At 34.4% G+C, this 19,205-nt stretch overlaps 1 protein-coding gene across 1 annotated transcript; it reads right to left on the bottom strand.

The window, feature by feature from the left end:
- Nucleotides 1–851: 851 nt before the first annotated feature.
- On the bottom strand, nt 852–19,205 carry COMMD2 (COMM domain containing 2). The gene is made up of 5 exons (XM_058187354.1): nt 18,932–19,205; nt 6,276–6,353; nt 4,258–4,340; nt 3,711–3,884; nt 852–1,511 (listed from the first exon to the last, which is right to left on the bottom strand). Exons 1-5 carry the CDS (start codon nt 18,996–18,998, stop codon nt 1,314–1,316), a joined length of 600 nt encoding a protein of 199 aa, XP_058043337.1. The 5' UTR covers nt 18,999–19,205; the 3' UTR covers nt 852–1,313.

The raw sequence follows: 19,205 nt of genomic DNA on the forward strand, positions 1-19,205 counted from the left end.
GTTCCTCAGCTTTCCAGTTCTTACAGGAGACACATCTGAATAAAAATCTCAGCAACACCTTACACATTAAACTGAGCCATCAATGAGCCTTTGGTTGCATTCTAGAAGCTGAATTTCAGTCCTTATAAAAGAGCATCTGTGCCATCATATGTACTTTAATATTCACTTGAGACTTTATGGTTCATCCAAATTCTATTTAAAAAAAACCACCCTGATAAATGAGAGCCAATGGCAACGGAGCAATTAAAATACTATTTATTCAGCACTCACAGTAGTTAAGCCTAAATTAGAATCAGATTTAAATATCTGCTCAGCCATGATATTTACCAAATGAGTAAGGTTAAATCATAAAAAACCCCAATGAAGCTTAAAACTGGCCAAATTTAACATGCGGAGCAAATAGAATTGATATATTTTTAATTGTGATCGATGTCTAATAGGATGGTCAGTACAATTACAGTTGAGGGAAGTCTTCTGCCAAATAAAAACAAATCTGCAATTATTTTAATTTTATAATTTACCTAGTACAGGAATATTCAACTGGTATTTTTAGGATTGCAACCCTAACAGACTTCCTTAGGAATAACTCTAAGCATGGGGAGGGGGCTAATTTTAAGTAAATGTATCTATGATTATATTGCTGTCCTGTCTTAACCAAGTTAATTTTAAACAAGTTTTCACTGAAGAGTTATGCTAGTTAAGATGAAGATTATAGCCTGGAAAGGCAGTGAACAGCTTGGGAAACAGACTGGACATATTGCATAATGAGGGATCTTAGAAAAGGACATAAATGTTTTCTCCCATCTTAAACCCTAAAATCAGCCATCATATTCAATACCCAAATCAGACTATTAATTTAACATTCTTGTTTTAATGAAGTAATTTTTAGAATGGATGATTGTAATATTGCTTTTTACATATCAGTTGACAGTTACAAGCATGACAAAATGCTCAATTTCATTAACCAATAATTTGCTGAAGAATAATACAGTAACTCTAAGAAACAAGTCTGAAGTCCAAAAACATATAAAATGTTAATATGTGTGTTTTATTCTTAAAGATTGAAAAAAGAAAAAATTGGTCAAAAACCACTGTATGTTTATATGCATAGAACAGAAAAAGCTCACATAATCAACTATTTATGCATGATTAAAGTTTATGACAGTTATTCTAACTTGCATCCGGCAACATTATCAACATAGCACCCAATCAACTTCAACCAGTAAACATTGTTTTATGTTCTTGGAATACTGCTCTGACTGGTCCAGATGCACTGCTTCCTATAATTATGCAGATTTACTGTAATGAAAACACTATTTGATGTTGCGCACTATTCGTCTGCAATGATTTGTTTTCATTTCCCCCAGTGCTTGCTCCATTTGTTGAATTAGATGGAGCAATGTGGCAGGATCAGTTTGTAGTATTTTTGTCGTTTGATTTTCATTCTCATTAAGGTGTAGCTTCAAAGTTACAGCTGGCTTAATTTGTTGTCTCAGACTTCTGCTGGCAAGCTATTTAAATTGTGAGATGGAAAAAAATGATAAATATAAGGATGAATTAAGAGCAGCCATATTCATAGCAGTCATAAAGCAAATGTTTACAAAAATGTTAGTTTGTTACAGTAAATACCTAGTTCTTCATTATTACTGAATATTCCAGTTTTACTGATACTCATTCACTGCAGTTTGAAAATTTCAACCAGAACTAAATATTATTTCGGGCATTCATTTGTGTACAATAAGAAGGCAGATGTAAAGCAGGGTTTTTGCACATCTGTAGACTATGTTTTTATTCATTGCCTTGTTACAGGTAGTTCTGACTTAGGACAATTGGAAACAGGATTTCCATTGTTAAGCAAGGCAGTTAAGTGACTCACACCTGATTTTAGATTCTCTTTTGCCAAATTTGTTAAGACAATCCAGCTTCCCACATTGATCTTGCTTGTCAGAAGCCAGCTGGGAAGATCACAAATGGCAATCACACGATCCTGGGATGCTGCAACTGTCATGAACACATGCTGATTGATTGCCAAGCCCCCAAATGTTGGTTACATAACCTGCAATGGTCATAATGCAAAGACTGGCTATAAGTCAGGTTTCTCAAAGCCATGGTAACTGTGAACAGTTGCTAAACAAAGGGTTGTAAGTTGAGGACTACCTCTATAGTCCTCGAGTTACAACCATTTGGTTAGTGAATGTTTGAGGTTACAATGGTACTGAAAAAAACAGATTAATAATGGTTTTCAAACTTTTGACCACTGCAGGAACCCTGTGGACATGTGACCATAATTTGGATGCTTGACATGTATTTCAAGGATCATGTGATAATCTTTTTCCTGACAAGCAAAGTCAACAGAGAAGCCAGATTCACTTAACAATCATGCTACTAAGTTAACAAGTGACATGATTCACATAACTGTGGCAAGAAACATCGTAAAATGGGGCAAAACTCACTTAACTGTCTTGCTTAGCAATAGAGATTTGGGCTCACTTGTAATTGTAAGTCAAGGACTACCTAAACACAGCCTATTCTCTGCGGTTATTTGGTTGTTTTAAAACTTCATGGATAACTAAGGCAACCAGAATATATTGTGATTCCTTTTTCTGGAATCTAACATATGTTTGACATTTAACAAAAAGGCAATTGAATTATTTATCAAAGTCAAATATCATGGTTGTCCAAATATAACCCATTTGGGTGGAAGGAATGCCTATTAAATCTAAACATCCACTGCATTTAAAGTACATAATTTGTTTCAATTCATTGTGTGTGTGTGTGAGTGTGTGTGTTCATTCAAGCCTTGTGTTTTTCATGCATGTTCTACTGTACTTTTTTCCAGATCAATCAAGTACTGGTTTACTGATTGTGACAGGAATCCAACAACTAGCTTGTCTCCTAAAAGCCGGCCCTGACATCATGGGCTGAGAGAGAAAGACTGGCCCAAAGTAATCCAGCTGGCTTTTATAGCTAAAGCGGAACTAGAATTCACAGCATCCTGGTTTTTGGCCTGGTGCCTTAACCACTACAGCAAACTGACTCCCATGTGAAGCTCCTATACTACCTTTGTAGCAAAGACTTCAACGGGGCCTGTCAATTGGATAATCCCTCCCTCCCAAAACACACCTGCACACATTTATGGTATGTTTATGTTACAATGTTTTAAATATGTTACCCTAGTTCTAATTTCAAGAATGGGCTGTTAAACAGTTTAGTGGCTGATTTTCATTAGACTAGACTGTGTACATAAATTTTTATTATTCTCACTAGAACCTTTAATTTTCTTTAAACTTGCATGAAGCTACTTTAAATAATTTATTATATTACCATTTAAAATGGCCAACATTTATTCCAAATTTTCTATAGCAAAATAAGAGGCAGTTTGAATAAAATTTCAATAATTTGCCTAGAGCAGGATAAACTATTGCACTAGTAAGATGGGAATGATGGAAATTTATAGAAGTATTTTCCTAATATGAATAGATTAAAAGTGAAAATTGCATTATCCTAATGAATAAATGGATAACTTATACAGTTCACTTTATTTTAGCCTTCTGTGAATAATTATATGACAAAACGCATGATTTCATAATACTGCTACCTCTATCTTCTGGAAAGAATGAATATTTGCTAATTTGAAATCAATAAACAAACTTAGTTCATACTGAAGCTGATATGAATCAGTGAATATCTACTAATACTTGTAATCTTACCTGCACATCTAGTCTCCACTCCAGATTATGATAACTAGGAAACTTTGGTGTTAGTTCACTCAGAATATTCCTGATCTCCTTTCTGTTGTCAAGATAGAGCTGAAGTAATAAGGCATTTAATTCTTCAGGAAATCGTAATACAAGTATTGAGTCTTGAAAATCTATTTCAGATATCTGAAAAATAGTAAAATGCAGAACATTTAAATTTTCAGTTGCTTTTATTACATTTTTCCTTGCTCCAAATGTATTTCTTGTTCCAAAGATTACATTTCTGACTGTGAAATATAATTGGTCAGTAGAAATCAGCATATAACATTTTTAAAATATGCAGATAATCATCAATAAGTGCTCTTAAAGTCAATGAAACCTGAATAGGTGGAAGAAGTTAATAACTAAATAGTAAATGCACCAAAACGAAAGGAATGTTTAAACTTTCATCTGAAACACCACACCTTCGTAGGAGTGACACATTCTTAATTCTCCCCCACAAAACAATCTGAAGTATATGCTTATTTCTCTAAATAGAACACATTGTGTAACCACTTACCATGAGTTTTGAGCTCTCAGTGAGAAGGTATGTTAATCCTTCTACTCCATGCTGAATTGTCTCACTACTAACATTAAGTTTTCCTAAAAAATGAAAAAGTCCACAGAAATACAACATATAATAAAGGAAATGTCATAAAAATAAATTATAATATATAGCTAGAAAACATAATTTAGGTTGCAAATGTAAATGTATTTATTAAAAGCAAGCTCTCTTGAATTATTCATGTAAATGATTAACAATGATTGAAAAGAGAGGTTAGGGTTAGGGTTTACAATATCAACTGAAATTCGTATGAACGTCTACTAGAGATCAGAGCACTTGTAAAGCTAACTCTTCCATTTTTCATGAATTATCAGAAAATAAAATGAATAAGGACATTAGAAAGACAGGCCTTTGCTGCTTAGAATGCAAACTGCGACTAACTTGCCTATATGCTTTATGTCAAATATTCCAAGCCTATGGAAACACACTTATTTACCGTATGTGATATCTCTATAACATGACATATCATGTTCAGATTGTACCCCTTTTTTCAGAGTATACATTCCTAACTTAAATCCAATTCTGAAACTGCTGCACCAATTCTGATGAAATCTCAATACAAGTGCAGTGGTTTAACAATAGCTGAAAAAAATTGAACATGGTTCCTGATTTTTAAGGAAGTGGAAAAAGAATTTGAACACATTTAACAGAGATACACCTTTCATTATTTACAGATGTGATTTCAGAATTTCCTTGTTGCTTAACATTTGCAAGCAAGCTTTACTCCAACATATCTGGACCCAGAGTAATAAACCATATAAATAGAACTATATGAACATTTTTTCTGAAATAGATGTAAGCATGCATTAATATTTACTTTTTGCTTCCTAAATTTCTTTGGATTTTCAGCACATTAGAAGTTTATTTTGATAATTTCTAATCTGGTTAATTAAGCCAGATTCATATTTAAGCATCGATTTAGCAACCAGGAATTCCAGAAAAACAAGTAAACAGGCTGATCAAAGAGGTATAAAATGCCTCATCTTTCCTCCAAACTAAACAGAAAATTGAACAGGTTATTAGAGAAAAAATCCTCCTTCTGCACGTAATATGTAAATTAACTATTCTCCCCTCCTTTGTCATGTTCAGTAAAATTCTGGATTTTTTTTTAAAAAAAGGATTAAAATATTTGCACATGTGTACTTTCAAAGGTCTCATTTGCAAGACTGGAATCAGGCCTTTTCTCACTGAGAATGACCTTTGTAACTTTACTATTCTCCTTCAATGCCTTACTGGGTTTTCTCCTATGCTTAACACAGACATTGATATCTGAATTCAAGGCTTATTGGTTTGATGGTGGATGGGAAAGGTAAATGTTCCCCCCTTTTTTCAATTTTAGGAATTTTAAAGGAGAAAAAGTGCCCCTTAAAAAACACCCCCATACACTAAAACTAAATCGAAAGAAATCCTTTTTGTTTCCCTGTAAAAAACAAAAGGGACTTGATTATTCTGATTTCCCTTCTTCACTTTCACTTCATTTGAATTTAAAAAAAGATTGTAGTGTCTTCTTTTTATCAATAGGGGAAGTTAACAATATAGCAAGTCTCCATAGATGAAGAGTTTATGGTTTATGGTAAGAAAAATTCTGTTATTACTCCCTCCCCAATAAAACTTAAACATTAAATAAATCCTAACCTTAACAATAAATTAATAAAAGCTTTAAAATTAATCAGAGAAAAAAGTTACCCCATTTCTTTTGGATGGTGGCCTTTACAACTTCTTTGTAAAGTATGCTATTTTCTTATTTTAACTTCCTCAACATAGTTTCCTATACCAATCACCCTGCTGAGTTAGTTTACAATTTTTTGTAATCCAGGATCCTAAAATATTTTGGCCCAAGTTACAAATCTTACCCCTAGTTCAAATTAATTGTTTATTGGGTTAACATCATTATTTCTCATCAATAGATAGTATCAATAATAGATGTGTCATCTATTTCTGTCTGCTGCTTTTATAGCCAGAAACATACTTACTTGCTGCTCCTTCATAGACTTTAGGATTTGTGCCTTTTCTTAAGAACTCAATAGCAATACGACCAAATTCATTGACAACTGAAAAAAGAAACACCATAATGAAATTATGTCTGGGACATAGAAGAGAGTCCTTTAAAAGTAATTCATTTGAATACAACATATCTCTGTCCATGGCAAATTATAGAATAGAATAGAATTTTTTATTGGCCAAGTGTGATTGGACACACAAGGAATTTGTCTTGGTGCATATGGTCTCAGTGTACATAAAAGAAAAGATACCTTCATCAAGGTACAACACTTACAACACTTAATGATAGTTACAGTCATAAGTAGAAGGAGATGGGTGATGGGAACGATGAGAAGATTAATACTAGTGTAGATTTAGTAATAGTTTGACAGTCTTGAGGGAATTATTTCTTTAGCAGAGTGATGGCGTTTGGGAAAAAACTGTTCTTGTGTCTAGTTGTTCTGGTGTGCTGTGCTCTATAGTGTTGTTTTGAGGGTAGGAGTTGAAACTGTTTATGTCCAGGATGTAAATATTTTCACGGCCCTCTTTTTGACTGGTGCAGTATACAGGTCCTCAAGGGAAAGCAGGTTGATAGCCATTGTTTTTTCTGCAGTTCTAATGATCCTCTGAAATCTGTGTCTATCTTGTTGGGTTGCAGAACTAAACCAGACAGTTATAGAGGTGCAGATGACAGACTCAATAATTCCTCTATAGAACTGGATCAGCATCTCCTTGGGCAGTTTGAGCTTTCTTTTTTTTTTTTTTTATAAAAAGTTTTATTTTTACAATCATATCAAATAATTCATCCAATGTACAGTTATATACAATTAGTCGGGCTTGCCCAGTCACCACCCCCCTTTTTAACACTCTTCCCTCTTCTACCTTCTTCTACTTTCCAGACCTTCCTCTCCTTCTCTTATCTACATCCTCTCCTCCCTCCACCCTACACCTTCCTTCTCCCTCTTCTACCCCTCTTCCTTCCTCTTCTCCTCTTTCCTACCTCCTACTCTCTCTTTTCTCCCTCCCCACCGTTCTAAAATGGTAACTGGGCAGACCCGACCCTGCATTAATTATATTTATACATCTTCAATAATCCCTGTACATTAACCATCACTCCATCTCTACCAAACCCCCAATTCCCTCCCCTTACCCCCACCCCCACCCCGACTTCCCAGAACAAAATGCAGGGTATCAAAACTAACAATCATAATCTAAAATAATTCCTAAATTATAATCTCTAGTCACACCACACTTAGTCACACTCTCAATTCCCCTCTCCTTCAAAAATATATCTAATACAAAATATTTCCTAAATTTACTCATATGCTATTCGATATTTTTTTATCTGATACTTATTTTGAATATAATCAATCCACATTTTCCATTCTAAAATATATTTTTCTAGTGTATAGTCTTTCAAGTAAGCGGAGATTTTTGCCATCTCTGCCAGATTTGATACTTTGAGTGTCCATTCTTCAATTGTAGGTAATTCTTCTTTCTTCCAATACTGAGCAATCAAAAGTCTTGCGGCTGTTATTAAGTTCAAAATCAATTTAGTCTCTATAGCTGTACAGTCCATAATAATTCCTAGTAGAAAGAACTGCGGAGTAAACTTAATCTTCTTTTTCAAAATATTCTGCATGATCCACCATACTTTAATCCAAAATGCTTTAACTTTTTTACAAGTCCACCATATATGGTAATAAGTGGCATCTTCACAATCGCATCTCCAACATTTAGCCTGTACATTAGGATACATACATGACAACTTTTGGGGTCTAAATGCCATCTATAAAACATCTTATAAAATTTTCTCTCATATTTTGCGCTTGTGTAAATTTAACATTCCTCACCCAAATTCTTTCCCAAGTTTCCAACATTATTGGTTGCTGAAAATTTTGTGCCCACTTAATCATACAATCCTTAACTAGTTCGGACTCTGAGTCTATTTCTACTAATACATTATACAACCTCTTAATATGCTGTTGGCCTTGATCTCTCATTTGTTTTAACAAATTATCCTCAGTTTGCTTAACACCTATTTTTTGATCTAATTTCCATCTAGCTTGTAATTGTCCATATTGGAACCATGTATAATTTTTCCCTTCTTCCCCCATCTTTTCTCTGGATTTTAATTGTAATTCCCCCTTTTCCATACAAAGAAGTTCTTTATAGGTAACTACCTCCATCTTTTGATATATATTTATATTTTCTATCATGTGTCTCGGGATTGCCCATATTGGAATCTTTCCATCTAATTATATTGATATTTCCTCCAAACCCTCAATAATGCATTTCTAATTATATTATTTTTAAATATTTTATCTACTTTCTTATCATATAATATATAGGCGTGCCACCCATATAACAAACCATACCCTTCTATATTCAAAACTCTTTCCTCAGTTAAATTAATCCAATCAGTAATTAATGATAAAACAACTGCTTCATAATACAATTTCAAGTTAGGCATTTTAAGACCCCCCCTTTCCCTTGTATCCTGCATTATTTTTAATTTTATTCTTGGTTTTTTGCCCATCCATACAAAGTTATTAACCCCCTTTTGCCATTCCTGTAATTTGATATCATTCTTAAGCACCGGTATCATTTGAAATAAAAATAGAAACCTGGGCAAAACATTCATTTTTATAGCCGCTATTCTTCCCAACAAGGATAGTTGTAACTTCTTCCAACTCTCCATTTCTTTCCATACCTTCTGCCACAATACCTCATAATTATTTTTATATAATTTAACGTTTGAAGCTGTAATATATATTCCTAAATATTTAACCTTTTTAACGATTTCAAAACCTGTAGTTCTTTCTAACTCTTCTTTTTGTTGTATATTCATATTTTTAGTTATCATCTTTGTCTTTTGCTGATTCACCTTAAATCCAGATACTTTACCATACTGACCAATTATATCTTTTAAACCAGTAGCTGAGTATATTGGTTGAGATACAGTAACAACCAAGTCATCTGCGAAAGCTCTTAATCTGTAATCTTGATGTTTAACTCTAATTCCCTTTATTTGATCGGAGCTACGTATTTTATTCAAAAGAATTTCTAAAGTTAAAATAAAAGTAATGGAGACAGGGGACATCCCTGTCTCGTCCCTTTCCCAATTTTAAAAGTTTCTGTTAACCCACCATTTACTATTATTTGTGCTGTTTGCTTCTGATATATTGCCTTAATTGCGTGGATAAAATAATCCCCAAATTGCATTTTTTCTATTACTTTAAACAAAACTGCCAATCCAATCTATCAAAAGCTTTTCAGCATCCCAAAAAAAAAAAGCTGCTGAGATTTGATTGTTTCTTTCCAAATATTCAAGTAAATTTACAATTTGCCTCACATTATATCTCATCTGCCTACCCTTAATAAATCCTGACTGATCATTATGAATTATTTGATTCATCACTGGCATTAATCTATTAGCAAGTATCTTGGCAAATATCTTATAATCAGTATTTAAAAGTGATATAGGCCTATAATTCTCTGCTTTAATACCATCTCGATCTTCCTTCGGTATTAGCGAAATAAAGGCTGTCCTCCATGAAGGGGGAACATCTCCTCCCATTTGAATTTTATTAAATAACTCTTTAAGTGGTTCAACCATCTCATTTTGTAAATTTTTATAATAAACAGCTGTTAAACCATTTGTACCTGGTGCTTTACCAATTTTAAGTTGCTTAATTGCTAACAAAATTTCCTCTGAAGTAATTAATTGATTCAGTTCTTCTCTTTGATTTTCTGTAAGCTCACAAATATTTTGTTGTTGTAAATATCTTTCTATCTCTGTATCATCAATCATATCCTTAGTATACATCTTACTATAATACTCTAAAATGCTTTTTAATCAAATTCTTTTGATAAACTTCCTTACCCTATATTCTATTTATCAATCATTCGTGATTTCTGTTTTTCCTTATTAAATAGGCAAGCCATCTTCCTGGCTTATTGGCATTATTAAACGTATCATGTTTTACATATTGTAAATTAATTGCTACTTGATCTGCCATCAACATATTAAACTGACCTCTTAATATATTTATTGATTCTTTTATTTTACTATTTCCTGGGCTATTTATCAATAACTGTTCTTTCTTTTAATTTCCTCTTCCAATTCCTTTTCTTTTCTGCAATTTATTTTTGTATTTAATATTCATTTGTATAAGATTTCCTCTCATATAGGCCTTGCTAGCGTCCCAAATCATCTCTATAGATGTTTCTTTTTTCATATTCATAATAAAAAATTCCTTCATTTGCTTTTTACATTCATTTACGTTTTGTTCATATTTAAACAAATTCTCATTCAACCTCCATGATCTCCTAGCCTCCTTTTCCCGATCAATTTCAATCCAAACCGGACTATGATCAGATAGAGTTCTTGAACAAATCTTCGTCTTCTTCACTCTAGAATACAAGTCATTAGTAATCAAAATAAAATCAATCCTCGAAAATGATTGGTGCCTATCAGAAAAGAAGGTAAAATCCCTCTTCTGTATTATGTTCTCTCCAAATATCTCTTAATTCCAAGTCCTCCATCATTTCAAAAACCTTTGGTAATTTCGCCTACTTGACATCTTCCTTAAACTTTTTATCTTTTGAGTATCCAACACACCATTCCAATCACCCATTAATATATATGATTTATAATCCCAAAATACTATTCTTTTATATAAAAACTTGAAAAATTTTCTTGTTGTTGATTCGAGCATAAACTCCTATTAATAATACCTTCTTTCCTCCAACAAAAGTTCAATAGCAATGTATCTTCCTTGCTTATCCACCTCAATTAATTTTGCTGATATATCCTTTTTATATATATAACTAAACCATTTTTTTTCCAAAGAGGAGGCAACAAAATGTACCCCAGTTTTGAGTTTATCAAATATTTCTGGTCTAAAGATCTAATATGTGTTTCTTGTAAACAGGTAATGTCATTTTTAAATTGTTTCAAATAATGAAATACTTTCCTTCTCTTCTGCGGTGAATTCAGGCCATTAACATTCCAAGATAATAGTTTAATTGCCATTATCGGCCAAAGGAAACTTTTGGAACACCAGCCGCAGATCACATTTTACTTTAGGCCTTGCTCCTCCCACTGTTTCCGTTGTAGTAGTTGCCAGTTGTTGTTGTGCCTTCATCTCTTGTTCCTTGCGTTTAGCAGCAGCTCTTGTCAGCCTTTGTTCTTTTGAATCTAAACCCGTCGTAGGTATTTCCAACACTTGTAATAAATCTTCTTCCATCACAATCTGTTCTTGTACCTGCTTCACTTCTCTTTCCTTCACTTCAGCCTCCCTTCTTCTAGCTTCCAATGGGGGAAGACTTCCAACTTTTAATACCTCAACATAAAATTCTCTTGCTTTTCCAACTGTATTGAGACGATGTACTTTCCCTGCATAGTATACTATTATACCAGTTGGAATATCCCATCTATATTCAATCTGACATTTTTTAAGTTCATTCACCAGGAAGGCAAATTCCTTCCTAGCCCTTAACATTTTTGGTGGAATTTCCTTTAATATCAAAATATCTTGACCAGCAATCTGAATCTTCTCCCCCTTATATGAAGCTTGCAAAATCTGATTTCTCACTGTTCTGTTTGTAAAATAAATAACAACATCCCTTGGCAACTTTTTTTGCCTTGCTATCCAAGAATTCACGATATATTTTATCAATTTGATAAGCCACATCTGCTGGACGAGCTGCTAATATCTCAGCAAATACTTCAGAAAAATTTCCTTAAATTCTCTTCCTTATTTTCTTTCAAACCTCGGATTCTAAGAGCAAATTCCATATTTCTATATTGTATCAAAACTATTTCATCCTCTGTTTTTCCATTTTACTTTGAAATTCATCCATTTTATTTTCTAATTTTAAATTATGTTGCTTAATTTCTGCAACCTCCTCTTCTAATAAAATCACATTCGTTGCCAAACTTTGTACTGCCATTACAAATCCTTCTTTAACTTCTTTATTTCCCACTTGAATTTCTGATATCTGCTCTTTCATTTCAGACATCTCATCAGTTATTACTTTAAATTTTTCTTCTATAAAGCCTTTTAAGTTCTCTTGTAACGCCTCTAAATTCAATGTTCTAGTCTCTGCTGTATGAGCTGGAGAGGCACCAGCTGATAAAGTTCCAGAGCTCTTTGTTACAGTAGACTTTAATTGTTTGGCTGCCATCTTCTATAAAATTATTTATTTATTTATTTCCAACTTAATATTCACTTTAAATCTTCTTAACCTCTAAGAAACACAGTCTTTTAAAACAGTATTTAAAAATCTCCCCTAGATTCTATCAGCAGGCAGCAAAGAGTTAAAGAGTAAGAGCAGCAAGTAACATGCAAATTACCAACTGCAGACGGCAACGCTGAAAGTATCACTTTCGCTTTCCACTCGTTAACTTGTTAACAATTCGCCTCCATTTTTTTACTGTTTTCAAGCTTGTTACAAAGTATCGGGGAATCGGCTTAGCTACTTGCATAAAGTTCTCCCACTTTCGTTCTGTCCGGTATAATCCTTTATTGTCCAAAATAAATCTCGGCGTTTGGTCGTGGTGATTGGTTCCGCCAAAGCAGAAGAATCCTCGGATCTGGAGCACTTCGGGTTACTGGAGGGAACTTAACCCTTCAAACCCCTTTTTTCTCAGGGGCTTTAGGGAAATTCAACCTCTGCCCTCAGCTCACCACCTTCTCCTTCTCCCGAAGAGGGGGTTTTCCGAACCGCTGGACAGCAGATTTAAGCTGTCCTAGCGATTCCACATAATCCAGAGGTTGGTGATCATAAAGATCACCACCATCACCTACGGTGCCAAACCGGAAGTCAGTTTGAGCTTTCTGAGTTGGCACAAAAAGAACAATCTTTGTTGTGCTTTTTTGATGACATTTTTGATGTTAGCTGTCCATTTTAGATCTTGCGATATGGTAGAACCTAGAAATTTAAAGGTTTCTACTGTTGATACTGTGTTGTCTAGTATTGTGAGAGGTGGAAGTATGGAAGGGTTTCTCTTAAAGTCTATCATCATTATGAATCTGCTACTGAATTTACAATGGGAAATTTAGAGAATAATGAATGTGGGCAGAAATGGACAAATAAAAGGAAGTAGCAAAACAAAAGAACAACACATCAACTCCAGGATGAAAGTGGAACAATATAGTATAGACGGAAAGAAAAAAAGAAAATAATACAAATTTTCCCCCAAAATTATATAATCAGGACTATATAGCAGAAGATAATGTCAAACAATACATAGAGGCAACAAAAATGGATAAAATCACGAAAGAACAAAAAGAAATGTTAAATAACCCAATAACTGCAATAGAATAGGAAGCAGGATTGAAAAAGCAGAAAAATAATAAATCACCAGGACCGGATGGATTGCCGACTGAATTATACAAAAATATGAAAGAGTCGTTACAATCAATATTATTGGAGATTTTCAATGAGGCGTTGGAGGAGGTCAAGATACCAACAACATGAACGGAAGCAATCATTACCCTCATTCCCAAGGAAGACACTGATTTATAACAAATTCAAAATTACAGACTGATATCTTTATTAAATATGGACTACAAAATATTTGCAACGATAATAGCAGAGAGGATTAAAAAAATTTTGAATAAATAAATACACTCAGACCAGAATGGTTTTCTCACAGGAAGACAGATAAAAAATAACATGAGGATCATAATGAACACTCTGGAATACTACAAAGCCCACCCAGAAAAACAAGCGTCACTGGTTTACCTTGATGTCCAGAAGGCATTTGATAATTTGAATTGGAAATTTATCAAAACACAAATGAAATATATGGATCTTGGGACTAAATTTGAAAAAAAGTAAATATAATATACACAAAACAAACAGCTAAAGTAATTATAAACAATGAAATGACAAAAAAATATTGAGATAACTAAAGGAGTTAGACAAGGGTATCCACTTTCTCCACTTCTATTTATTTTATCATTAGAAATATTATTGACAAAAATAAGAGAAGATCAGGAGATAAAAGGCTTAAAAACCAAAAAGGAAGAATACAAGGTTCAAGCCTTCGCTGATGTTATGGTATTCATTTTGGAAGATCCATTAGAAACCGGCCTCAAACTGATTCAAAAAATTGAGGAATTTGGTGAAGTAGCAAGACTCAAGATAAACAAAAATAAATCTAAATTAATAACAAAAAATCTCACCAAAAGTCAAAAAAATGAATTGGAAGACAAAATCAAAATAAATATAACCAAGAAAATAAAATATTTAGGGATTTGGCTTACAGCGAAGTGTTCATCAATTAAGGAGGATAATTACGATAAAATACCAAATAATATAAAAAAAGATTTGGAAAATTGGAAAAATCTACAAATTTCATTATTGGGCAGAACCGCTACGATTAAAATGAATATTTTGCCTAAAATTTTATTTCTGCTCCAAGTCATTCCAATAAAATTAGGGAAAACATTCTTTCAAGAGTTGAACAAATTAATTGCTAAATTCATATGGCAAGGGAAAAAAATTAGGATTAAATTAAAATTATTGCAAGATACGAAAAATAAAGGGGTTTTGGCTTTACCAGAATTATACTATCAAGCATTAATTATCACATGGCTAAAAGATTGAATGGAATTGGAAAATAAAAGAATTCTAGCAGTAGAAGGTCACGATTTGCAAGTGGGGTGGCATGCATTCCTTTGGGACGACAAATACAAAACACACAAATATTTTCAAACACACATAATTAGGAATGCTCCTCTACAGATTTGGAAAAAAATAAAACAAAAACACTATACAAGAATCCCAATGTGGCTATCCCCAACAGAAATAATGAAACACCCAAATTTATTAGATGTAGACAAGATAATTAGATATGAGAAATTAGTAAATGTACCAGAAAATTTGAGAACAAAACACAAACTGGAAAAAACGATAGGTAGGGAGGTAGATTGGTGGACATACACACAAATACAATCTGCGCTGCCACCTGAAAATGTTTTCTTCGCTGGTTCACCAAAAGCATATTGGAGGGAAACTGGCCGCCGCCTGAAATGCAGCTCTGTGAATTGCATTGGGCCAACGGGCAAAGGTAGAATTCTTTTTTTCTTGTTTTCCTCCCCCAAAATTAAGGTACATCTTATACTCCAGTGTGTCTTATACACCGAAAAATACCGTAGTTTCTAAAAAATTCTGCCTTGGGAATAAATATTAGACTAATGCACAATACTGAAACATTTATGTATAGTTCATTCTGTCAGCTAAATAAACCTGAATGGTACCATCTATGGTTTGTTCAGTATGTGTGCCTTGCCCTTCTCTCAATAAACCATAATCTAAAAAGAATCAATGATTTCTGATGAAGTTATTAGGGAACAAGACAGGGCTCAGGGTCATAACATTAAACCAATGTGCATATTTAACTAGGAGCAGCAACAGCCAAGTAGCAGCACCAGAGCAGAGTGCCTAAAACTGCATTTTCTGAGAAAACCAGAATTCCTCAGAAAATTATGTTAGAAATATTTGTCATATGATAAAAAGACTATTTGGATCACAAAATGACCATGTTCCCTTGAAATGATAAGCCAGAATACTGCCACGACTGCATGTCAAGCAGGCACGACTAGCCAATTTATCTTTAGGTCTGTGGTTTGTTTTCCTTGTCATATGATCTAGTAACACTTATTCCTCTTAAAGTATAAATATACCATACTTTATAATAAAAGTATTATATCATCATTTATGCAGCATTTTGTTTTAATTCTTTGGCTTCCCCAAATCCCAAAAAGATAAAAATAAGCAAAGTAACAAGAAAAAATGGTTTTAGTTTGCTCAAATGTTACATAGATGCAACAAGTCTGTTACTGATTCCAATTATCCCAAAAGAATAGTTTATCTATCCCTCCAATTATGATCTAGGAAGGGTGGTTAATTCAAGCATGAATTAAAGTAATAGCAAATAAGATTTTGCAAAGCATTAAAAAAAATGAAGTTTTCCAACTCCTTTGGGGAACATTAAAGCAGTCACATGGTTTGCAATGCTTGTACTGCTGCTTTAAAAACTGATCTTGGCTATCTCTATATGAATCACTTTACTGGGGTGAAAATACAGCTGCTTTAACAGTTCAAAAATAAATGCTATATGTACATTCCTGCATTTTATAAAGCACTTCCTCTGTATGTTTTACCTAGCCCACTAATGAGAACATAAATCAAATTGTTAAATACTTAATCAGTTGTATAGGTAATATTAATCTGTATATGATTCCGCTAATACAAGTTTCTACAATTGGGTATAGAGTTAGTGCTATCAATGTTGCATATCAAACTGCACATGAACTGAACTTGGGTGGGGAAGCTTTGGCAGTTTCTTAAGTGCTTTTGGAGTGGCAGCCATGATGTGCTTCCTAATATTACTGTCTGTTTAAACTCTAATGTGACTGGGAAAGTCCCTACCTCAAAAATTAAGATGTATTCACAATAAATCACAAAATGACCCAAACACAGTCGTCAGAGTGCAGTACAGCAGGCTACTTCTGTGGCTTGCTGCCTGCCTGCAATTTGGCAGTTCAAATCTCACCAGGCTCAAAGTTGACTCAGCCTTCCATCCTTCTGAAGTGGGTAAAATGAGGACACGAATTGTTGGGGGCAATATGCTTAGAAAGGGCTATGAAGCACTGTAAAACTGTATATAAATCTCAGTGCTATTGCTATCACACAGAATGCAATCTGAACTCAGGTTATACAGTTAATTTGGTTCAATTTACTGAATAAATAAAATTGAGTTAACTGTAGACGCAGGAACTGCCTCTGCTAGAACATTTGTAATTGCAAACTAGCTACATTAATAATCTGCAATATGAAGATTAGATCAATTTATTTAATCTGAGATAATGATTAGGTTATGCCAAGTGATTGTGCAAGTTGGCAGATTTGGCTATGTTCACACAACACAGAAGAAGTCACAAACTTGCTAAGATTGATTAGTTAACTTTGTTAACTAGCTACCTACATGTTACACAAACCCAAGCCATTTAGCTATTCCATTCTTCAATGTATTGTATGAACCTAAAAACAGTTTATTTCTATAAGCTGTTTGTTCACATTCTATAACCACCACTGCTGTGCAAGCTCAGTTACTAGTTGTAAACCATGGATTATTGCTTAATTTGTTACATGAAATCAGTTAATTATGCTTCATTTAATTGTTAATCAAACCACATCTTAATCAAATATGTGAGGAAGAAAAATTAAATAACTTGTTTCACTGTAAAAATATTTTAATTCCAAAAAAGTAAAATACAAAATGAAATAACTAAGGCAAAGTTGTTCCCAACATAATTTTTGACCAACTGCAAGTTTCACAATTTTTTCTCTTAGAATGTTTGCAAACATTTACATTTAACAAAGATACTAAGATATATGAGTAAACATCATAGGAATCATTATTTAGATTTATAGTCTGTGCTCTTCATTTAAAAATATTTACATAAACTTTAACATACTTTGATATTGAAGATACAGAACAAAATACTCCAGACACTGTGTAAATAAATTCTAATACAGTTGTTTTATTGATGCCATATCCCTAGGCATCAATAAAACAACTGTATTAGAATTTATTTATTTTTATTTATTTGTCAAATACATATGAAATAACAGATATAAGTATTGACATGAATACAGGATAAGGATACGAATAAATGGGGACAGTGGGACAGGGATGGTAGGCACACTGGTGCACTTATACAGTAGACAGTCTAAGATTAAAGTTTTGGGGGTTTGGGGAAGTCACCCCAGATTCAAGTAGTGCATTCCAGGCATTGCCCACTTTGTTGCTGAAGTTGTATTTTCTGCAATCAAGTTTGGAGTGGTTCACTTTAAGTTTGTATCTATTGTGTGCTCCTCTATTATTGTGGTTGAAGCTGAAGTAGTCATTGACAGGTAGGACATTATAGCGGATAATTTTGTGTGCTACACTTAGGTCAGATCGAAGGCAGCGTAGTTCTAAATTGTCTAATCCCATTGTTATTATTATTATTAATAATAAATAAGAATGTAGTAAGAATTGTTATGCTTACTTGCAATAAATAATTGTAGTACAAAAACAGGGGCAGGATAATTATTTGCTACAAACACCTTTGCAGGCAATGCTGATAAAACCCTTTTCAACTGCGAGGGTAGCCACACTTCCCTGGAAGCAAACTCTAAGGATACCCAACGGGCGTTTTCAGCTGAGCAAAGGAATCCAAGGGCGCTCTGAGGGTCGCAGCCCTAAATATCCCGATACTCCCCTCTGAACCAGGGGTCTCCAACCTTGGCAACTTTAAGCCGGGCGGACTTCAACTCCCAGAATTCCCCAGCCAGCAAAGCTGGCTGGGGAATTCTGGGAGTTGGAGTCCTCCCGACTTAAAGTTGCCAAGGTTGGAGACCCCTGCTCTGAACATTCCCAAGTAAGCAGGCAACGGCTTCTGTGGGCCTCAAAGTATCAGGATGAATTCCGCGCATCTCGTCACGCGCTTTTCCACCTACCCCCGGGGGATGGGGGGGCGCGAGGAAGGGCCCGCGATCCCTGGAACCACGCAGGTCCAGAGTGGGCGAGGCCGTAAGTAAAGCGAGCGGCAGGCAGCCCTGCAAACCCTCGAAGTGCTCCTACCTGAGCTCTCTACTTGGGGAAGGAAGCCCAGGTGTTCTCTGTGCTCTTCCGACAGCACCAGCAGCATCTTCCTCCCCTTAGCGCCCTCCACCGACACAAGCACTACTTCCCAGCTTCCTACCCGCCGGCCAAAATTTCCCTCCCGGGTGGTGTCACCGAGAAAGCGCTCCGCCGAGAAGCAGCTCCCTCATCGAGGGTTCCCACTCGGAGTCGGTGAAGACGAACGCGCTTCAACTCTGTGTATATCAGTAGTCTCCAACCTTGGCAACTTTAA

Source organism: Ahaetulla prasina, chromosome 6 (assembly GCF_028640845.1).
Source record: "Ahaetulla prasina isolate Xishuangbanna chromosome 6, ASM2864084v1, whole genome shotgun sequence".
In the NCBI taxonomy this organism is placed as follows: domain Eukaryota; kingdom Metazoa; phylum Chordata; class Lepidosauria; order Squamata; family Colubridae; genus Ahaetulla; species Ahaetulla prasina.